Genomic DNA, 21,553 nt, shown 5'->3' on the forward strand with positions numbered 1-21,553 from the left:
ATATTCCTTTTCAACATATATGAGTACATTTTCTAACAGTTTCATATAGAACTAGACTAGACTAGACTAGAGTCGAAGAGTTGATTGAGAAGAGCCGATTTGATCTTCCAAAAGACTTATATAAAGCCCGTATGCAACAGCCGAGAATTCTCTAGAGAATTTATGCGCCGTGAATTCTTTGCCGTTACATACGCACTTTCGGTAGAATTCACTGTTCAGTTGCATTTTCTAGAGAATTCTCGGCTGTTACATTACAAACGGGCTTCAGATATAAGACTATTTGAAACAAACTGACTGATAAGGAATCAAGCTCCGCTTGAGCTTAACTAACGTCCACCAGCAGGTTTCATAAAACTTTGATTGGCTTATCAACGATTTGACATTCACTCAATTTTGAGAATGAATCCATGAAATTATTTCATGCTTGAATAGGGAGGGATATTCAAAAAGTGGTAATAATTGAGACTCATTAAACTGGCGTATATAGATCATGATTCGATGCGAATATGATATTCTGAATGCTCATGACTTAAGAGTCTTGCACCACGTGTGGGTCCAATCGCACATAGTCGCGCGTTCATTTGAAACAGTTAATATTTATGTTGAAATTTTTGCTGTTCTCTGAACTAAGTAGGATATAGTATTCTAGCTGGACCATGATTCGATCATAAATGAGTTCAGTAAGGCAAAAAGTAGAAAATTTTATATTTAATTTTTTCATATTTTTCATGAAAACGTCCTCTTACGTCACCAGAGGGCCTCACAAAATGTATCTTGACGACATAAATTTATGGTCTTGCGCCTCCAATGTGACTAAATCTTGGTTAAAGTAAGTAAAATCGAGAAGATTTAGCAAAGGTGGTCCAACTCAGTTCAAAGCCCATCGGAATGGTGATGACAGGGTGGTAGGCACAGAACGTCTATATCAACGATTCAAGTTCATCTTCAGGCCACCTGGTGGCGAAAATTTAAAACTCCAGAAGTAGGTTGAAAAAGTTGTTTAGCTTGGCTTTCAGATCGTCCATTTATAAAACAAACAGTAAACAGTTGGTTTGGAGAATTCAGTGATTTATATTGTTTTGGTTTATATATTTTTATATTAATATGGATGATAAATTAGTCAAAATGTCGAAATCGAAAGTGTTTTGTGCGTTTATGGATGCAATAGTTGTGCCAAAAGGGACATGGTGTCCTTTCATTTTTTTCCCAAACATAATAATTTACATTATTGAATTGAATCGTATTGCTTTCGAATCATTATAGTCCGAGAGCTGGCAGCAAAAACAACTACCTCATAAGTTACCAAAGGTTTGGTTTGGCACTTTGGTTCAACTTTATTACGAAAACTTGAAACCGCCCGTCTGCCGGGCGTGAGTGGTCGCCTTATGGGATAAAAAAAATTGAAAATATGAGAAAAAATCGATTGGAACTTTCTACTAGTTACCAAGATGAATGTGGCGTGTGGCGATACTGAAGTGACAAGTGACCCGAATACTCTCGATTCCATATTGCGCATCCTTTTCTTGAGCAAAGATTATAGACTAACTCTATAATCTTTGATTATAGATCTATAATCTTTGTTCTTGAGGAATTTAACGAGAAACGAAGTGGGAGGACCAACAAATTTATATAGGTATAAGACTATTTCAGGATGAGTTGATTAAAAGCACAACTGAGTTTCTCTGTAAAAGAGATTTTTGTTTTTATTATTTACATAATTCATTTGATATAACATTATGTACAAAATCTTACCTGTAAAAGAGAAACGACATTTAATGCTGATAATTACAATATGTCATCAATCTCTTACGACAGGGAATAGAACGAGGTGATAAAAATCACAGAACAAAACTGACTCAAGTCATAACAATCAGAATAAAGGAATAAATTTTCTTTACGTAGGTTTAAGGTTTAATCATAATAGAGAAAGTCTCTGGGTTTAACTTTACCATTTACTACGCCACTGCTTACCAACCCAGTTCTGCCAATTAAGGTCTTCACAGCGGTCATCACATTCAAAATTCAAAAAATTCAAAATCTTTATTTCCCACAAGTCAATAATTATTACATTGTGTCGGGAACGTCAAAAACTCTTAAAATTGAAATATAAGTACAGAATATAAAAAATTATATTACTGTAGGTACAGGACAGTCAAAAAAATCCTGAACAGTATAAAAACATTTTTGTAACAAAAATGCTTTGAAATTTCTCTTAAACATCTTAAGCGTTAAACTTGACCTAATATTCTCAGATAAATGATTGAAAATACGCGGTCCCATATAGTTAGGAGCATTTTGAGCAACCTTGTATTTTGCAACCTGGGTATGAATTAATCCTTTTCGTCGTGTATTCACGTTATGAATCTCTTCATTACGTTTGAAAGAGCCTGAGTTGCAATAAATATAACATGCAACTTCAAAAAGATATATAGACTGGCAAGCGTCAAAACATTGCCGGACCTGAAAGCCAGTCTGCAGGTTTCTCTCCTAGGGATGTTAAAAATGCACCTCAAAATTGCCTTCTGTGCAACAAATACATCTTTTGCTCTGGTTGAGATGCCCCACAAGCAGATTCCATATCTAAGACGAGATTCTATTTGTGCATAATAGATACTCACAAGCTGGCCAACATCTAGTAGACACACGTCATCACATTAATCGACCTTCCGACAGGCGCTGAACTGAATTGCTTTTCCTTTCTATATCTTCTTGGATTGACATATGCTGGCTGTTAACTTATTCCTTAATCCCTTAATCCTAATTAGGGTAGGCTTATGCTGGCCGGTAACCATGGGCGCCCGCTGAAATTTCTCTCAGGGGAGGCATAATATCATCTACGGTTAGCTTTATTGAAAGAAAAATTTCTCTAACGGTGACGGTTAGTCAAGACCGAACGGCTGCATCGAGCTCCATAAAATCTTCAGATTTCTCAGAATATGTATCACATTTCCATTTACGGTTAGATTTATTGAGAGAAAAATTACACATTTCCATCTACGGTTAGTTTTATTGAGAGAAAAATTACTCTAAAGGTGACTATCGAAAAATTTCCAAAAAGATGGAATCAATTAAACGATCGTCAAGACCGAACGGCTGCATCGAGCTCCATAAAATCTTCAGATTTTTAACTAGAGGAGTTGCTCTTTCAGAATATGTATCACATTTCCATTTACGGTTAGTTTTATCGCAAGAAAAATTACTCTAACGGTGACTATCGAAAAATGTCCAAAAAGATGGAATAAATTAAATGATCGTCCCAAGACCGTTGAATGTGAAAAAATGTCAGCATATCACTTTCACAAGAAACCTAAATATTATCAAATCTTCTTTTTTTCTTGACGGGCTCGAGTTGGAAAGAGTAGATATTGTTAAAGATCTCGGGGTTTTATTGGATAAAAAATCTCATCATATAGATGCGGTGGTTAGAAAGAGTTTCGGGATGCTCGGTTTTGTTTTAAGAATCACCAAAAATTTCAAGAACGCCCTCACATTAAAAACACTGTATATTTCTCTCGTAAGAAGCAGCTTGGAGTATGCTACCCAAATCTGGAATCCTCACTACCATAAGTATATTAACAGAATAGAACGTGTTCAAAAAAAGTTCTTCAAAAGCTTAAATTATAGATTTAATCCGAACAATTCACCTAGAGATTATGGAAGCTCCTTAATTGAACACAAATTTTTGAGTCTGGAAGGAAGGAGGGCGCTGCTTGATGCTATGTTCTTGTACAAGATATTAAATAATTTTTTCAGTTATCCGTTAGCGTATTCACTTACTATAAATGTACCACAGTATCCTGGTCGTAACAGAGGTTTGTTTTGGATCCCTAAATCTAGAACTAATCTTTATTATCATTCGATTTTCCCTAGAATAATGCGGTTTTACAACTGGCATATTAATGATCTTGACCTTTTCAATCTTAGTTTGGGAACATTCAAAAAAAGGCTGTCGACATATCTGTTCAGAAATTACATGTCTTGATTCCGAAAATGATTGATTTTGGCTCTTCTTATTTTTGTTTGATGTGCAGTTTTTTTTTTTTCTAAATTGTCTGTTCGTAGTTGGCTCGATGCTTTGTATAAATTTTTTTTTAACGTTTTTTATCATAGAGTGTGAAATTATTTCATAAATTGTAATCATTGTGAAACTCTGTTATTGGATTTTCTGTTGAGGTTCCTGTTGTAGAAATAAATAAATAAATAAATAAAGACCGAACGGCTGCATCGAGATCCATAAAATCTTCAGATTTTTAACTAGAGGAGTTGCTCTTTCAGAATATGTGTAACATTTCCATCTACGTTTAGTTTTATTGAGAGAAAAATTACTCTAAAGGTGACTATCGAAAAATTTCCAAAAAGATGGATCCATTAAATGATCGTCAAGACTGAACGTCTGCAACGAGCTCCATAAAATCTTCAGATTTTTAAGTGGAGGAGTTGCCCTTTCAGAGTATGAATCACATTTCCATCTACGGTTAGATTTATTGACAGAAAAATTACTCTAACTGTGACTATCGAAAAATTTCCAAAAAGATGGAATCAATGAAATGATCGTCAAGACCGAAATGCTGCAACGAGCTCCATGAAATCTTCAATGTTATACATATGGCCGACCTTAGATGTGAAAGATTCAATATCTAGTAATTTTGAATTCTTGGGAAAAATATTGAACAAGGAAAAAAGCATTTCATGTTCTTTCGAGAATCACGTTTCAAGGGCTGAAATCAGATGACCTAAATATTGGATGAATATAGATTTTTTGAAGTAATCTTCAGCTGAAGATGCTTCAAATTAGATTTGTACATTTGTCTACCGCTCTATATCGAGACTCTGAGCAATAGATGATGCTTTGGAAAAAATTTCTGTGAAGCATGCATCATCGAAACGATGTTTTCCACATATATCTATATGTAATTAAATTTATGTGACGTTGAACATCTACAAAATTGATAAAAACACCTTATGTATTTGGTATTGGTTCTAATATATTTGAATATTTACTTGCTACCGTTAAACAAACCACAAACGTGAAATAGTTTATTGCAGCCCATAACTGAGCAGCTCTTTTTGTTGTTGAAGAATTTCTTTTTGAATATAGTTTCAAAGTTTTCAGCGAAAACTCGCAAAGATTTATATCTAGCTGACCAATGAGTTTCACAAAACAAAGGATAATATTGAAGGTGTTGTGCTGAAAAACAATAAGGCGATCAGAATATCAGGAGGGGGGGGGATGACCCTCCCTGCGGGCGCCCATGCCAGTAACTCATTCCCTAATCCCTAATCCCTTAAAAGGTTTTTGGCCATAAAAATTTTAGATTTTAAGTATAGTATATGCTGGTCCGTAACTCGCGTGAGGAAGTTAAAAAACAGTATAAACTAGCCTTAAAATCTAGATTTTTTATTTTTGGACTTGCCAAAAACCGTTTTAGGGATTAGGGTTAGCAGAGACCCTTTCTTTATATTAATAATTTACCGGCCAACTTAAACAAAACCTTAGTTTTGCAGTTGTTTTGGATGTAAAATTGCAAACACGCAAGAATTCGCCTTCGTATATAAAACTTACCAGCATTAACTAGCCTTCAAATCTAAAATTTTTTCGAATGATCAGAAAAAAATTGACGGAAAAGTGCTTAAATAGAGTTAGTCCATCATAAACTTATGTCCTAATCCCTATGCTTTAACGTATGATAAACTTGAAATATTCTGGTTTTTTGGTTTAAAACATATAATTTCATGTTCAAGGTCAGCTTTAACAAGCCGAGATCAGCATAGTTTCGACTGAAAAGAAACCGTTGAAGTTTGAAGGGATTTCGCTCAGCTACTATTCCAATGCGGCCCGTAACACCACAGAACACTAATATAAGGTGGGTAACACGAGCAATATCGGAACTCGCCCCCAGGGGCCTCAGGCTACTGTGCTTATAGACTATAGAATATAATTAAATACATCATATTCTATGATAGTAGGCGTACGCCATTTCAAATAAACCATCAGGTCATTGTCATTGATAAAATAGCCGCTTCCATATTGATCAGGAATCTAGTGGCGTTGCTTAAAACTTCACGGGTTTTTTCTCAAATATTTACCACGTTCGTTTTCCCTTTAAATGAAAATGAAAAGAGAGCAAGGAGAAGACGTGAGTATTCCCATCAACATGATCATATAATTTTCCTATGGGTCAGGTAGATTTTCTTCGAATGTTTATTGCTCATCGACATTTTGATGTTAAATATATAAAGTGACATATTATAATTCGTATAAGATAAAAGTTCTCAACATTTTAATATATTTGCCGATTTTGATATTCCTGTGTTTCTTTCAGTACATAATCCGTAAGAATCTCGTTCCGGTTTAGCTATTTCTTATTTGTTCACACCATGTGTTAGATTTATTCAAATACTTCTTATTTTTCTAGGATGGAAAAGAACCTGAACAATTCAGAAAACTATTTATAGGAGGGTTAGACTATCGTACCACTGACGACTCTCTTAAAAAACATTTTGAACAATGGGGCGACATTGTAGACGTTGTAGTGATGAAAGATCCCACCACTAAAAGATCTAGAGGTTTTGGATTTATCACATATTCTAGGGCACATATGGTTGATGATGCTCAGAATGCCCGTCCACATAGAGTAGATGGACGAGTTGTTGAACCAAAAAGGGCTGTACCAAGACAAGGTAAATGCAATTGATTATTAGGTACTCCCAATGATAGGTTCTTCTCTACAATATCAATTCCAGTGAAGTTCAAAGACTTCCCTCGAGTCCTTTATGGGATTATTATTCTCTGACAGTGATTATAATTTAGTATTTAATGAATACCTTTGGCTCTTTCTCCATTAAATATCATGTATCTGAGTAGAGGTTCATTAAAACCATTATGAAAAGTTTTCTGGCATATCCCAAGTATCTTGACATCTTTTCATGGCTCCCAAAAAATGTTTGCTCAAAATATTCATGTTCAGTCGACTATTCTCTTAAAGTTCTGAATGATGATGTTTTCTCTAATAGCAAATTCCATTGGAAGTAATAGTTCTGCACTTAATCATAGAACTTGAAACACATACTAGGATATGAAATTATTGCTGTTTTTTCATAAAATACACTCAAGGTGCAAAGGTTTTAACTGATGGAATTTTCTGTAATAGCGAATTCCATTGGTTAAATTAGCTTCAGATCTTTTGAAATGATTGTAGTAACATCAAAACGTTCAACAGTTCTGTCAATTGAATCAGTTAATAGAGTACTCTAACGATTTGTCAAATTCAGCATACCGTTCATTACCGTGGGGCACACAAAGCTTTTTATTATCAGTGTAAAGAGGCATTTCTAGGAAAGTTATAGTCTAATCACTCTAACCTAACGTAGGAAAGAAAATTTTTTCCAAAAACATGCACAAAACACAATACTCGACCAAAACAGCATGCGAATTAATGGAGGGAAAAGCTTGTGTGCCCCACGACAGCGAACACTCAGCTGATTTTGACAAATCGTTAAGAGTTCCCTATACCGTATGTGAGGTTGAGACATAGAAACATGGACTGAGCAATACTAGCATGAAATTTTCTCTTTTATAGAAGGAGAGAAATGATCATCAGACCAATACCTGTCTCTTTTCTGTTGAGGTGCGGCCCAATCAAATTCAGGTTGGTATTGAGAATAAAGATTATCTACAGACCTATTATTATATGTGAATCTATGCACCGACTGGAGATAAATTGTTGGTGTCCTTTCAATGGAACAAATTAGAAATATCAATTTTGAATGCTAATTAATATGCTCTGAATTAGAATATTTCATCTTTTCAAATATATTTTTAGGTTATATTTATATAATCCACTTCTGTAGTTCCATCCACAGAACTGAAATGTATAAATATAGTCTATTCAAGAATGATCGACATCCCAGGATCCCAGTAGAGCAGTAGGCCTTGAAAGTCCAGACGCACGAAAGATCTTTAATAATTTCTGCAGTTTTAATCACAGAACTGGAATATGTAAATATAACCTAGAATTAGAAAAGAAGATATATTTTCATTCAGAGAATATTAATCAGCATCCAAAATTGAAACAATTATGTTTACAATTTGTATGATTGAATTGGGAACATAAACAGCAGTACAAAATTAAAATTATCGTCGGTAAGTGCATAGATTCACATGTAGTAGGTCTATAGATCACTGTTTATTTACAATACCAACCTGAATTCAGCAACACAAAATCTTAACTTATAAACATCTTGAATTTGATTTTCCATAGCCACCCGAGATGTCAATCATTCTTGAACGGACTTTATAATCTAGAAACGTATTTGAAAAGAAGAAATATTCAGAGAATATTATTCAGGATTCAAAGTTAATGTGTTCAGTGACATGACGGTCCACTCAAACGCAAGAGAGTAACAAAAACAAACTGTCAGAACTGACAGAAGAATAACGGCCATCAAATTTTTAAAGGCACACCATAACCTAATATCAATCAATGACGTAAACTAACCATGTGCACTAGCTTCCGACTCGGAGTCTTTAGTGCATACTCTATGTTAACGCTCGCTGTCAAAAAACAACAGAGTAAACTCGGGTTTGCAAATAAAACGCAACCGTTCACCAATGTGCACTCTGTGCTGCAAAACGATCAAGGTGACAATTAGGTTTCCAATTTGTACGATTAGGTTGAGAACATAAAGAGTAGTACAAAATTCTAATTATAGTCGGTCAGTGCATAGATTCACATACCTATAAGCTATAGATCGCTGCTTATTCACAATACCAACCTTGATTCCGCAACTTAAAATCTCAATGGAAAAGAAATCTTTATGTCTGCTCCAAATTTTATTTCTTTTTTCTTTCGCTACATATTTTTCGACCCTCACAAAAATAGGGTCATCTTCAGGCATATGTTGAAAATTTTTAAATCAAAATTATTCGTCAAGAAAGGTCGAATATAAATATATCAGCTAGAAGAAAACGGATGACACATTCCCTAGCTCTTTTTTTTTGGCTAATCCAAGTCTGAAAACAGAACCGGCCTATCATTTTTAGATTTTGACAGAGTCTCTGATTTTGACGATTTCGAAAAGTTCCCATAATTTCTTTTCTTTGAAGTTACAGATCTGAAAATTGAACCTTCGTAGGCATTTTTATTCGTAGAATCTACTGACAAAAGATTTTTTTCAATTTAAAAATAACAAATTCATCGGAAGTTTGTATTCAAGAAAACGAAAGTTCGCCTAATAATTCGAAATGAAAAAATACTTTGAGCTCGTCAGTGAATTCTACGTAGAAAAGTGTCTGTAGAAGGTTCAAGTTTCAGATTTGTATGTTCAAAGACAAAAAAGTTATGAAAACTTCGAAATCGTCAAAATCTCATTTTTTGCTAATAACTCAAAAACGAACAATCGTAGGAGGTCACGGTTTTCACCTGTCTTTGTTTCTCTGAAAAAGAGCTGGGAAATGTGTCATCTGTTTTCTTCTAACTCCTATAGTTCACGAGATCCTTTCAGCAGACGACGAATTTTGCCCTCCCTTTACAGGTGAGATCTGGCATCAATCAACGAAAAAACCTACAGTTATTTATGATCTACATGGATTTCTGCATATCTCCATTGTTACAATTTGTCAGATATCCAAGTAGACAACAGATCACCCTTTCCTAATTACTTTTCATTGGCAGGTGATTTAGCCGTTTTTTTGCTATTGAAATGATGTCAAAGTGATGCAGAAACTAAATAATTTTGATAGTTTTGAAACAGAATTGACGACACTACAAGTAACAAAATTGTGTTGAGCATCAATCAACGAATGATTCATGTATTTCTGTATATATCAATTGTTACAGTTTGTCAGATATCCAAGTTGACAGCCACCCCCACTTCATTTCGAAGATTATAATCAAAGTAATTATTTTAATTTAATTCAGATATTGGACGTCCAGAAGCTGGAGCAACCGTGAAAAAACTTTTTGTTGGTGGTTTAAAGGATGATGTGGAAGATGAGGACTTGAGAGAACATTTCAAAGTATTTGGTACCATTTTGTCTGTGACAGTAGTAACTGACAAAGACACCGGAAAGAAAAGAGGATTTGGATTTATTGAATTTGAAGATTATGATTCTGTGGATAAAATTTGTTGTAAGTTAATTTGTGTTTTCAATTATTGATACTTTAATAGTTTGCTTCTCAATATGAATTTTTTCATATTTATAGGAATTTTAATTTCTTACAATAAGAACTTTGTAGATGAAATTTATTAAGCATGGCTGAATGGATTTATTAAGAAGGTTTGTGATTATCGGTTTTCCTATATTTTTCAGTACAGCGGCACCACACGATAAAGGGTAAACACATAGATGTGAAAAAAGCCCTCAGTAAGGCTGAAATGGATCGAGCTACTTCTGGCGGACCAAGCGGCGGCGGCGGTGGTGGTCCCAGAGGTGGAAGAGGTGGTCCCAGAGGAGGTCAAGGTGGTAGTGGAAACTGGAATCGTGGTCCAGCAGGAGATTGGTCAGGTAGTAGACCACAATCGCAAGGTAGGAGCTATTTTCAGTTGCTTTTTCATTTTCCGCTTATTTTATCGAAAATTTTGTGCCATTAAATATAGATTGTGATAAATGAAAAAAATCCCCCCTTCTGCTTAATTACTCCAGTATTAGGGCTAACAAAGGCTCTATTATTAAATTATTTTTGTTGCAATTCTCTTATTAGCTGTGCTAGCTCACTTAGCAGGCCTAATCTTTTACTTTCCTTTACTTCACCACCACACAAATTATGAAGCTCAAAGAAAGTTCAATCGCCTTAAAGTTTTATTTTTGCTCCTTTCAGGGGGCTACAACGGTGGGGCATGGACCAGCAGTCCCTGGGACAACCAACAACAGAGCAATTGGGGAGGCCCTAATGCACCTGCTGGTGGTGGCTACAATACTGGTCCCAGTGACTGGAACCAGGGTGGTGGATTTGGAAACTACCAACAAGGTTACGGTGGAGGCGCCGTTAGAAACAATTACCATCAGAACCGATCTGCACCATATGGTGAGTGTCAAGGCAACACTTATGAACACGCCAAGACTAACTAAACTGTCAGATTAAACTAACCTAACCAACCTTTCCGATAGTAAGTGAACAAATATGACGAGTTAGGCGTTTCACAGCTGTCATGAAGCCGCGGTAATTCGGGTGGAGCAAAAGGGGAAGGGAGCGCTTTGAAGTGTCATAAGTAGTCATTGGGCACTAATTTAAAATATTTGATTATCTCACCACGATAGCGTGCTTTCAAAACATTCGTTAAGTTCGCTATGGAATTTTGAAGGTTAATTGATTGTGATCGTGTAACGCTCAACTACATACAGGTAGTCCGGATTTAACGCTGATATATTTCAGGGGGTCATTCTATAGGTTAAAATATGAAGAAATCCTCATATCCACTTCAGTCCTAAAATGCGCTAGAGCCTCTTCAACAAGTCCAAAATCCAGTAAATTTGCGAAAGCTTTGTGAAAGTTTGGCGGATTCGAATGAAATACTTATACAGGGTGAGTCTTTGATTCCTACATATTTTAATATCTTTTCCGAATCGGCTCGGTTTAAACAATATAGCTGAAAGAACCATAAAAAAATGTTTTTCAGTTTTATCTCACAAACACTTTTATCAAATGAAATGAATTTCGAAATATAGTTTTTCATTTATTTGATGAATCTTTTTCGAACACAAGATATAACCCACGTCTTCCAATTTTCTCATTATGACCATTAGGTACCATAAAAATAATTATTTAAAGATCCCAACTCTTGAAACTTAGTTCGACGTTATCGAATGAATATTTATTTGAATGTTTTGTAAAATGAAAGTAATCTTCATATTATCTAGTATGATGCGCCGTTTTCGAGTAATTTGATGTGCAAAAATTAAAAATATCTATGACAATCGAAAAATTGGGTGCTTTGGCCGAATGCAACTCTTTTTAAAAGATCCATAGACGTGTAGTGTCAAAGATTCAGCTAGTTATCCTGAAGGGAATTTTGTTTCTCTAGGGATGGCAAAGCTCATAATGAAAATTTAAAATGGCTATATCTGTTTGTCAGGGCAAATATTACAATAGTAGATTATTGAAGTTAAAAGAAACACTTTCCGATTAGGTCCTGATGAAAAGATATAGCCATTTTAAGTTTTCATAATGAGCTATGCCTCAACTGGGGAAACAAAATTTCCTTCAGAATAACACGCTAAATCTACGACATTACACATCTGTGGATCTTTTAAACCAAAGTTGCATTCAGCCAAAGTACCCAATTTTCCGAATATAACAGTTATTTTTTATTTTTGAACATCAAATTACTCGAAAACGGCGCATTATACGAGAAAATATAAATGATTGTAAAATAATGCTTTTATTTTACAAAACGTTCAAATATTCATAAAATAGCGTCCAACTTGGTTTCAAATTTTGGTTTCTCTGAATTTTTGGTAGTTTTATGGTACTTAATGGTCATAATGAGAAAACTGGAAGACGTGTGTAATATCTTGTGTTCAAAAAAGAATCATCAAGTAAATGAAAAACCATGTTCTGAAATTCATTTCATTCGATATATCCGTTTGTGAGATAACAACAACAAACAAAAAATAACACTTTTTTATAGTTTTTCAACACTCCGTAACTTTTAAACCTAGCCGATTTGGAAAAAAATGGTAAAGAAAAAACGTGTTTCCATCGACCTCAAGAATCTACTGTTAAAATATTTGTATGAGTCAAAGACTCACCTGTATAGTACATGGGAGTCTTTGGATAAACTCATAGACTTATAATACATGGACTCACTGTCACGTGACTTTTCAGTAGATCGAGGGGTTGTATGCATTAGAGAGAGACAGGCTTATGCGTTTTGATCGAACAAGAAAGAGATGAACTGATTCCGTGTGGGCAATGTCAAAATCATATGATGGATGTAAGCAAATATGTGACGCAGACGTTGCCCACAAGGTGTTGATACGTTGATTATTATTCTCATTACATCTATTCTTGAATAAAACTCACATATTTTTGGACATAATTCATTTCGAAGGAATGCTATGGAATTCCTATGTCTCTTCTCGGAAGCTTGTTGAAAATTTATTAAAGAAAATTTTCGCATAAACTTGTGTTCTATAACCTTTTGACAGCTTGCCCACAAACTCTCCATCTTATTCAACCAACCGACTTCTCTCTCACATGCGGAGTCCATGTTATTTATAAGTCTATGGATAAACTGAATCGTTCGTCGATAAAAAATTTACTGATTCTTATGAGCTTCGGAGATTATAGTAGTAATTATTTGAGCCTTTCGGTTGTTCTAAGCCTTAAGCACTTTACAATCCTCTAAAGGTCGCCGACTTTCAATTCCAGGTGATACGGAATAAAATTTCTTTTTTACATACATATATTTGATTTTTGGTGAACTATAGAACTCCGAATTTCCAGCCTTTTGTTCTATTTTACGGAAATATTTGTGATTGAGATAGAGAACAATTTGTTCAGAAAAAAAAATAGTACTATGTACAAGGTAGGCAAAATTCGTTTTCTACTGAGGGGATCTCGAAAACTTCTAGCAGCTAGGAGATAACGGATGGCACATTCTCTAGCTCTTTTTTTCTCGACTAATTCAAATCTGACCACAGAGCCGGCGTATCATTCTAGAGTTATGAAAAAAAAATCCCATTTTCGATAATTCATTGCTGAATTACTCGATTGTTTCAACTCGTACTCGAAAAATGATTATTACCTTTTGCAGGCAGTTTTTTGTGAGTAATTCGAATATTATTTTATTGAATTTTTCAATCCAGCCATTTTCAAGATATGATTGAACAAGAACAATACCGTTGAAATATTTTTGATATTATGACACTTCACTGTGACTTTTATAATTAACTACCATGAAAAATTACTATTTTTTTTTTCATCAGAAAGTAATACTTAAGTCATTACTTAATCTCTTAAATGGAGAAAGGGTTATTGAATCAAGTTTTTCTTCTTATAATATCAGATGAAAGGTTTTTTACTTCGGAAGAAATATATGCATAGGAAAAATGATTCGACGATCGGTAATTCCTATCTAAAGCCCGTTTGCAACAGCCGAGAATTCTCTAGAAAATTTACTCGAGATTTCTTGCGCCGTGAATTATGTACCGTTACATACCCACTTTCGGTAGAATTCTCTGTTCAGTTGCGTACTAAATAGTCTCCGCCCTTTTCTTGCGAGAATTTTGTAGAGAATTCTCCAGAGAATTCTCGGCTGTTGCAAACGGGCTTAAGAGTATTGAGTCCACGAAAAATAAATGCACATTCAACAGTCGCTATGGTAACGCCTACCTGCACATGGTATTCAATAGTGAACCGGAAAGCAACTCAAAATCTAGAAATGATAGGCCTGTTTGGTTTTCAGATTCAAATTAATCAGAAAAAAAGTGCTCGATAATGTGTCATCCGTTTTCTTCCAGTTGCTATAGGTTTCACAGACTCCTTCAGTAGACAACGAATTTTGTTTACCTGTACAGGGTGGGCAAAATCAGTGATACCTGAACTACAACTTTTTAACCCAACGAGACAAAGGAAAATTTATGGCACATTACGGCCCTCGAGAAACTAATAATGCGATCAACTGCATTCCTCAATCTTTTTGTGCTAGGATGTTGAAATGAGAACTTTTTTGATAGCAATCCAGTGGCGTACCATGATTTTTTCCAACAGATTTATTTGCTGAGCTATGACATAAATTTGTGTCTTTCTTAAGAAAACAGTAGTTCAAAATGACTTCGGAAGAATCGCCATTTTTTTCTGTTTCAGAAATATATCAAACACATTCAGATTCGTTCAGATATTATGAAAGAACAAACTTTATATTATAGCTCAGCTAGTAAACCAGTTGGAAATGGTCATAGTACGCCACTGGGTTGCTATAAAAAAATTATCTGCATAATGTTTTCATTTCATCATCGTAGCACAAACAGAAACAGAGATTTTTGCCTATAACTCAGGCAATACTCAGTTTCTCGAAAAAAGACGACCATAATGTGCCATTCATTTTCCTCTATCCTCTTTAAAAAGTTGTAATTCAGGTTTCACCAATTTTGCCTACCCTGTACAGAGGGTTTCATGAACCAATCAACCTGTATAGCCAGGACCGTCCACACCAGATGGATGAAAAGCATTTAAAATTTGTTTCAGGTAATCCAAGCTATGGTGGTGGCTACAATCAAAGCGGCAATATGGGATCAGGAAATATGGGAGCTAACAGGAGATTCTAAAACGTAAGTTTTAGACTTCCGCTGTGAATTTTAAATTGATATGATTTCAAAAATTAGGTATGCCCCGGGGCAAATCTTAACTTCGCTACTCATGGGCGGAACTTTATCAATAAATGTCTACAATTAAGTTTCTCCAAGAATCGACTACTTTAGGTTCATATTTATCAGATTTGATGAGTTTGAAACACAACACATAGTGTGTTTAATGGATGTCACCGAATCGTTTTGTCCTAGAACCTAGGTTTATTATCACACACAGTTTGTAATTAATTTATTTAATGATTAATAAAGAAGTTTAAATTTTAATGAAGGAATCGTGTTTATTTTAGGTTAGGCTTTTGAAGTGAGGCTTTTCTGGAGTTGGTCAAATTTATAATTTGAGGTAGAGTGAAAAGATATTTATTCTATAAAACCTTCAGTGCTAGTGTCTTCCATTTGGGGATGTTCAGAAAAAATGAGGCTATATTCGATCAAACTAGATTGAATATAAATAAATAATAATCGACATGGTGTTTTAATACGTTGCGCATTCAAAATTGAAAATTTTGAATGCGGTTTATTAACGCAGACTATTTCGGGGTATTTTGTGGGCAGTATCGCAGAGCAATACATCTGATTTTAAAACGGGCTAAAATAGTTTTTTCAACTTCTGTGGACAATCGTCCTATGTAATAAACTAGGAATATGAGACTCGCTGATTTTCTTTAAGATATTTGAATTGCGAATTGAAAGTTGTATGTTCAAAATATTCAATTGTTGTCTATCTACATGATTTGACCGACTCCAGGATATTCTGAGTAGAAGCGAACAGCTTTACAGAATCGGAACTTAGGTGTTCTCAACAGTTTATAAAATAATAGAGGAAAAATGTTTTTCTTATCAAGCCAGGAGAGGTTAATTAAAGTGATAGGATGATTGGCAGTTATTCTATGACAGACAGGTTTTTTAGGTATGTATAGTTTTTATACTGATGTAGGTTCACATAAAGAAACACGTACATTACTAAAACAGACTATTTAGCTCAGGTTTCTTTCATTCTGAAAATGCGGTGAAGTGAGGTTAGATAGGCCTTTTAAACGTTCTATTTCGAAACATCGTGAATTAACCTGGGTTAGGTAGCGTGTTAGGCGTTTATTCAAGGATTTGCATTCAGTGGTATTATACAGAAAAGTGAATATGTATTCATGTCATTTGATTATACCAAGTTATTGCGATTTTATAGTACCATAACCATTTGACGATCTTGCTTGATTTTTGCAATAGGGAATACTCCTTGTGACGAAAATGATGTATTTTTTATTAAATATCTTTGAAACGTTACATTTTGAAATAATCATTTGAACCTTTTCCCAAAAAAAAAAAAAATATTTCAAGTACCTACTTTAAAATGAAAAATTAAAATGGGTATTTAAAATTTAAAGTTCGTTTCTATTGCACAAGTTGGCAACAGCGACTGAAATATGCGTTGATAATAAAGGACAATAAATACACTATCTATATGAGATATACAAAGATGGCTGTCTATGAAGTCTGCGACGAACGAGGACGGTCATAAAATTTTATGGGATTTTTATGGCCGGTTGCTGTTGAGGCTCACCAGTGAGTACGCTCCTTATGATGGCTGTAAATCAACAGCTGATATTTTATAAACAAGCCACTGTTCTTTTTATTTTCTAGTAGGCGTTGTTGCCAAATCGTAAACTAGAAACGAAGCGATTTAAATTTTAAAACCTATTTGAAAAATTATTTTGAATAGTTTCCATCATTTTGGATCGCAGATAATCGGAGATAACCATACTCGAGAGCTGGGTTAAACTTCTGGTGAGGTTAGTGAAGTGAGGTTAGAAGTTGTGAAGGGATATAACCAAGGGCAAAACCAGCAATAACCGCGGTTATTACGGGTTATTCACTTGAAATCGATTAAAGTCTCCTGGTACGCTTTATGACCGGTTTAAGGTTCGCAGCCATTGTGACATAGTTTTTGTCGTGATTTCGACATTTGAATATAAACAATTTGGAATTCTTTGGGTAGAGGTTAACAATATTCAATAATGATCTCTTGACAAACTATCATAGTAGTTACCAATAGGTCGAATTATGTTTTCATTAGCATTACTTCAAGTGGACACTCATAGCGAAGTTATCTCAAAAGTTATAGAAGGGTTCGCAGTTCGTTGTAATCATTTATACAGGGTTTCCCAGGAAGAATACGACAAACGGAAACCATAAACTGAAGTCATCAAGGTGGTGTCTCATATCCAAAGGTTTCAATTGCCTGAGAGCCTTCGTTTAGGTATGCTACGAGATACTTGAATGGAATTTCAAAGTTCAATAAATCTTCAACTAACCAACAGAGAGATTGCAAATTTTTAAAATTGAAAAAATCAGTACCTAAGTAGGAAAGTTTTTGGCTTTTTATATACAGGGTGGGCTTTTTGAAACGAAACAGACGAGACAACCACCTTAATTGTTGAAGAAAGTAATTACCCATAATAATTATTTCGTTGTCTAATGTTGACAATTAATGGTTTCCATCGTAACCACATAATGAATTAGTCAAATAATTGATGATTTCACATAGCATGGTTAGCGGAATGACTGGTACTGTACGAAATTCAAAATTGAATATCTCGAAAACAAATGCATTAATTGAGAAAAAAATTAATACGCTGAATTCAGGATAAAAAGACCTTTCAAATGAGGTATCACTCACTCTATCTTTCCTATTCAAAATTTAGGGGTTGGTGTTCTAACACTAAAGCTACATTCACAATCAATTCACGGGCCGTAGTGCACTTCGGCAAGGAAGCTTAGCAGATGGCGTTCTCCGTTACCATTTATAATGAAGTTCAAGACTAGCACGGAATTGGAAATTGACCAAATTTCTTGCAAGCTGCAAACTATCAATTCGGCAAGGAATTTCGTGCCAGCTATCGATGATGCTGATGCTTATGTTTTGATCAGTTACATTTTTGATTCAATTGAGTATTTTATCCGAAGTTTATTGCGAATGTAAATTTCGTGCCGAAGTGCACTTCGGCCCGCGAATTGAATGTGAATGCAGCTTAAGGGTTGAAGCCATATAGTTGTGAATTTGACCTTAAAAGTTGTCCCCCTCGAAACAAAAATCGACGTGTCCGGGCATTTTTTCGAAATGAATTTATTCCACCCGTTATCTCGTCTGTTTCGTTTTAAAAAGCCCACCCAGTATACGTTAATATCTGATCATCACATTGACACTGTGAACAATTTTAATTTTTATGATTATGGAAATAAACTCATATCAGAGAATGAATTTGAAAATTGAAGAAGAAATAATAACAGAAAGATTGAACCACAAGAAAAAGAATATAAAAAATATGATATGGTTCACAGGTTTCTTAATTGAATTCGATGAATTTTTAATTTTTCTATCAGCGTTCAAAAATCTTTGTTAGAATTGTTTTCTACTATGGATCGGTACCGAATAGACCATTTGTTTCAGTGTTGCTCATAGAAAATAATCCATATGAGTCAGATCAGGGGATCAAGGTGGCCAAGTCTTCTCTGTCGATCCATCTATTCTCAAAAAGGGTATTCAAATATTGACTCAGTCCTTTTTGGTAGTGGGTTGGGGCTCGTTCATATTGAAACCACATTGCTTCCATTGGTATATTTTGCAGAATAAATGAATGAATATATATTGATAAGTAATATTTTACACAATACAGAGTGAAAATCTAATCAAGCCAATTGAAGAAATGAAGTAAAATATGTTTTATGCTCAAGAAATATTCATTACTTTCCTTGCTTGACCGTGCCAAGCAACGTTTTTGGGTTTCATATTTGAGTCGCTCTTCTATTGCCCTAAAAATGAAAAATTGTTTTAGTATCATTGTACAGGATGATCTGAGATATATAGAAAAAGTAGAAACTTGCCTAGTCCGGTTCTGATTAGTGAAAATGATGAAAACTGCAGAATCTGAAATCAGTCTGTTAGTTAAAGATTCATTGAACGTTGAAATTTCATTTAGAATCTGCTTATCACCCTGTATATCCTAAACGAAGGCCTTCATTCAAGTAAAACCACTTGATAGGAGTCCTTCTTGATGACCTCAGTTTATGGTACCTCATGGTTGCATTCTTCGCGGGATGCCCCGCATAGGCTCAATAGGTAGCCTGTACTTTGATATTCGCCTGTCACAAAAAATAACAAAATTTTCCGAACATTATAATAAGTTGAATATTTGGAAAGATTAAACTGAATTGATTATTTTATGATCGATAATTATTTTATGTTGATTCACAGGGTGAGTCTTTGACTCGTGCAAATATTTTAACAGTAGATTTTTAAGGTCAATAGAAACACTTTTTTCCCTTACGATTTTTTCCGAATCGGCTCGGAAACTGTGGGGTTTAATCAGATTGCCGACAACGCCTTATCGAATCCGACGATTTCGATGTGAGGCGTTTTCGGAAATCTAATCTAAATCTGACAGCTTTCGTGTCAACATGTTTATACAGCGGAAACCGATTATCTATATCTGTGATACCAATTTTCACCTATTCGACTTGAAGGGAAAAAAGGGGATTACTGTGTGTACGTGAGCTTGTGTACCGCTGCAGATTTCCTAGCTAAGTCTGAGTAACACATACCAGAAATCTGGAAACTTGTTTAGGCGCATTAACCTCTAGAATTTTTTTTCCACGATGTGATGAATCCGAAGTAAACATATACACCATATTTAACATTTCATATCAAATATTCATGCTATATACTTTTCACTATACAAATGTCAAAATTCAATCTCGTCCTCTAGTCCTTTCATTGAGAATCGAATATAAAATTATTTATAAAGTATAATTTATAATCATCATGATATAACTTTCTGAATGCAAATTCTCTGATGAAGTGTATAACTATTTTTGTTGTTTAATGTCGATTCTTCAGATTTTCAAATATTCAATGCTAATATTGATTTCTGTTTCATTGGTCCAGTGCCACTGTCTTCGACCATTCATCAATGGTGAGTATGGCCAATCCGAGAACGTGTAAGTAAAAACGAATGGATATTTTATTCTATTTTATGGAAAGTGGACCTTCACTATAGTTTATATAAATTTTATATTTTTATATATTTATATTTTTAATTTAATATATTGTAACGTTTCGTTCAGAGTTCAGTTCATTTTTTCTTATTCCGCGAACGCAAGTCGGTCAAGAATATACTACGAACATTTTTTGTCCACCTTTCATATGCAAGTATATTTTGGTAATTCTCTTTGATACTATATGAGTGAAGATATATTCCTCATTTCAATAAAATTCATTGAAATATTTCTTGTGTTTTGATAACCTTATAACTCAAATCCCCTTATTTGGAATGAAATTGATTAATTTCACATAGGTATTCAAATGAAATATCGAAGGAAAAATAATTCCATCTGATACGTGGTTTTTTAATGAACCTGACTGTCAGAATATCGAAGAAAAATACATATTTGGTGGTGTATTACTATTGAAGTAGGTTACAATCTCAGGTCAATAAAAATTATTAATAATTTTATTGATCTGAGGTTACAATAAATAAATAAAAAATATATCCTCACAACAATGAAGGCAAAGTGTTATCAATTTAGATAAATAACGCTAATGTTACTATGGGCCAGTTCCGATATTGCTGGTTTTACTAGCCCGCAACCGATTAACAATAGAACACGAAAGTCTGGGCCAATAGGCATCGTCTCAGGGAATACTGACAGAGTTCTATCTGGAGGGGATTGAATCGGACACCGTTTCATCAAAGAGTTGTTACTCTTTGGTTTCATATTGGGTGGCGCTCTGGGTAAATGTATAGTACCCAGTAGCACGTGCCAATATTGAATAAAGTTCCATCAATTCCAAACGTTCTCCATCGGAGAAAAATGCTATGTTGCTGTGATGAGGTCAAATGAGAACGAAACCATGGTCAGCATCTGCGTACTCCATTTGGGGCCTTGACGATGGCAAATTGGCTAGTTCAATTCAGATCGTAACACTTGTTGATATTCATATCGGCGGGTGGTATGCATCTGAATTTATCCTTATTATTGTATTCATTGCCTCCCTGTGTAGGCGTGATCATTCTATTATTACTGACAGTACTGTTTGGGAATATCGGAACTACCCCTATCTGACAGTCTGACACTAACCAACCATACCTTGGCACATTCAGGGTGCCAATGGGAAGACCCTTCCATAAAGGGCGGTTACAGGGGGGCTCTATATAGTAGGAAAGCGTGGAGAACCATAAACGAATTTCA

At 34.7% G+C, this 21,553-nt stretch overlaps 1 protein-coding gene across 3 annotated transcripts; it reads left to right on the top strand.

The window, feature by feature from the left end:
- Window positions 1-5,974: 5,974 nt before the first annotated feature.
- Window positions 5,975-20,590, top strand: LOC123319006 (heterogeneous nuclear ribonucleoprotein A1, A2/B1 homolog). 3 transcript variants are annotated; one of them, XM_044905799.1, is made up of 7 exons: window positions 5,975-6,137; window positions 6,417-6,681; window positions 9,921-10,130; window positions 10,313-10,528; window positions 10,821-11,027; window positions 15,192-15,274; window positions 20,250-20,590. In XM_044905799.1, the coding sequence occupies exons 1-6, from the start codon at window positions 6,108-6,110 to the stop codon at window positions 15,269-15,271; spliced, it is 1,008 nt and encodes a 335-aa protein (XP_044761734.1). In that variant the 5' UTR covers window positions 5,975-6,107; the 3' UTR covers window positions 15,272-15,274; window positions 20,250-20,590. The 3 variants fall into 3 exon arrangements, with proteins under 3 accessions (XP_044761734.1, XP_044761735.1, XP_044761733.1); XM_044905800.1 differs by lacking the exon at window positions 20,250-20,590 and adding an exon at window positions 15,329-15,577; XM_044905798.1 differs by lacking the exon at window positions 20,250-20,590 and having other exon boundaries at window positions 15,192-15,577.
- The last annotated feature ends 963 nt before the right edge of the window (window positions 20,591-21,553 follow it).

The sequence above is a fragment of the Coccinella septempunctata genome, chromosome 8 (genome assembly GCF_907165205.1).
Source record: "Coccinella septempunctata chromosome 8, icCocSept1.1, whole genome shotgun sequence".
Lineage (NCBI taxonomy): Eukaryota > Metazoa > Arthropoda > Insecta > Coleoptera > Coccinellidae > Coccinella > Coccinella septempunctata.

Bases quoted from the DNA above. Each gene is read 5' to 3' on its own strand.
- LOC123319006 (XM_044905799.1), top strand. From the start codon at position 6,108: ATGAAAATGAAAAGAGAGCAAGGAGAAGAC. The intron at 6,682-9,920 runs GTAAATGCAATT...AATTTAATTCAG, and splicing joins AAGGGCTGTACCAAGACAAG to ATATTGGACGTCCAGAAGCT. The intron at 10,131-10,312 runs GTAAGTTAATTT...TATATTTTTCAG, and splicing joins TTCTGTGGATAAAATTTGTT to TACAGCGGCACCACACGATA.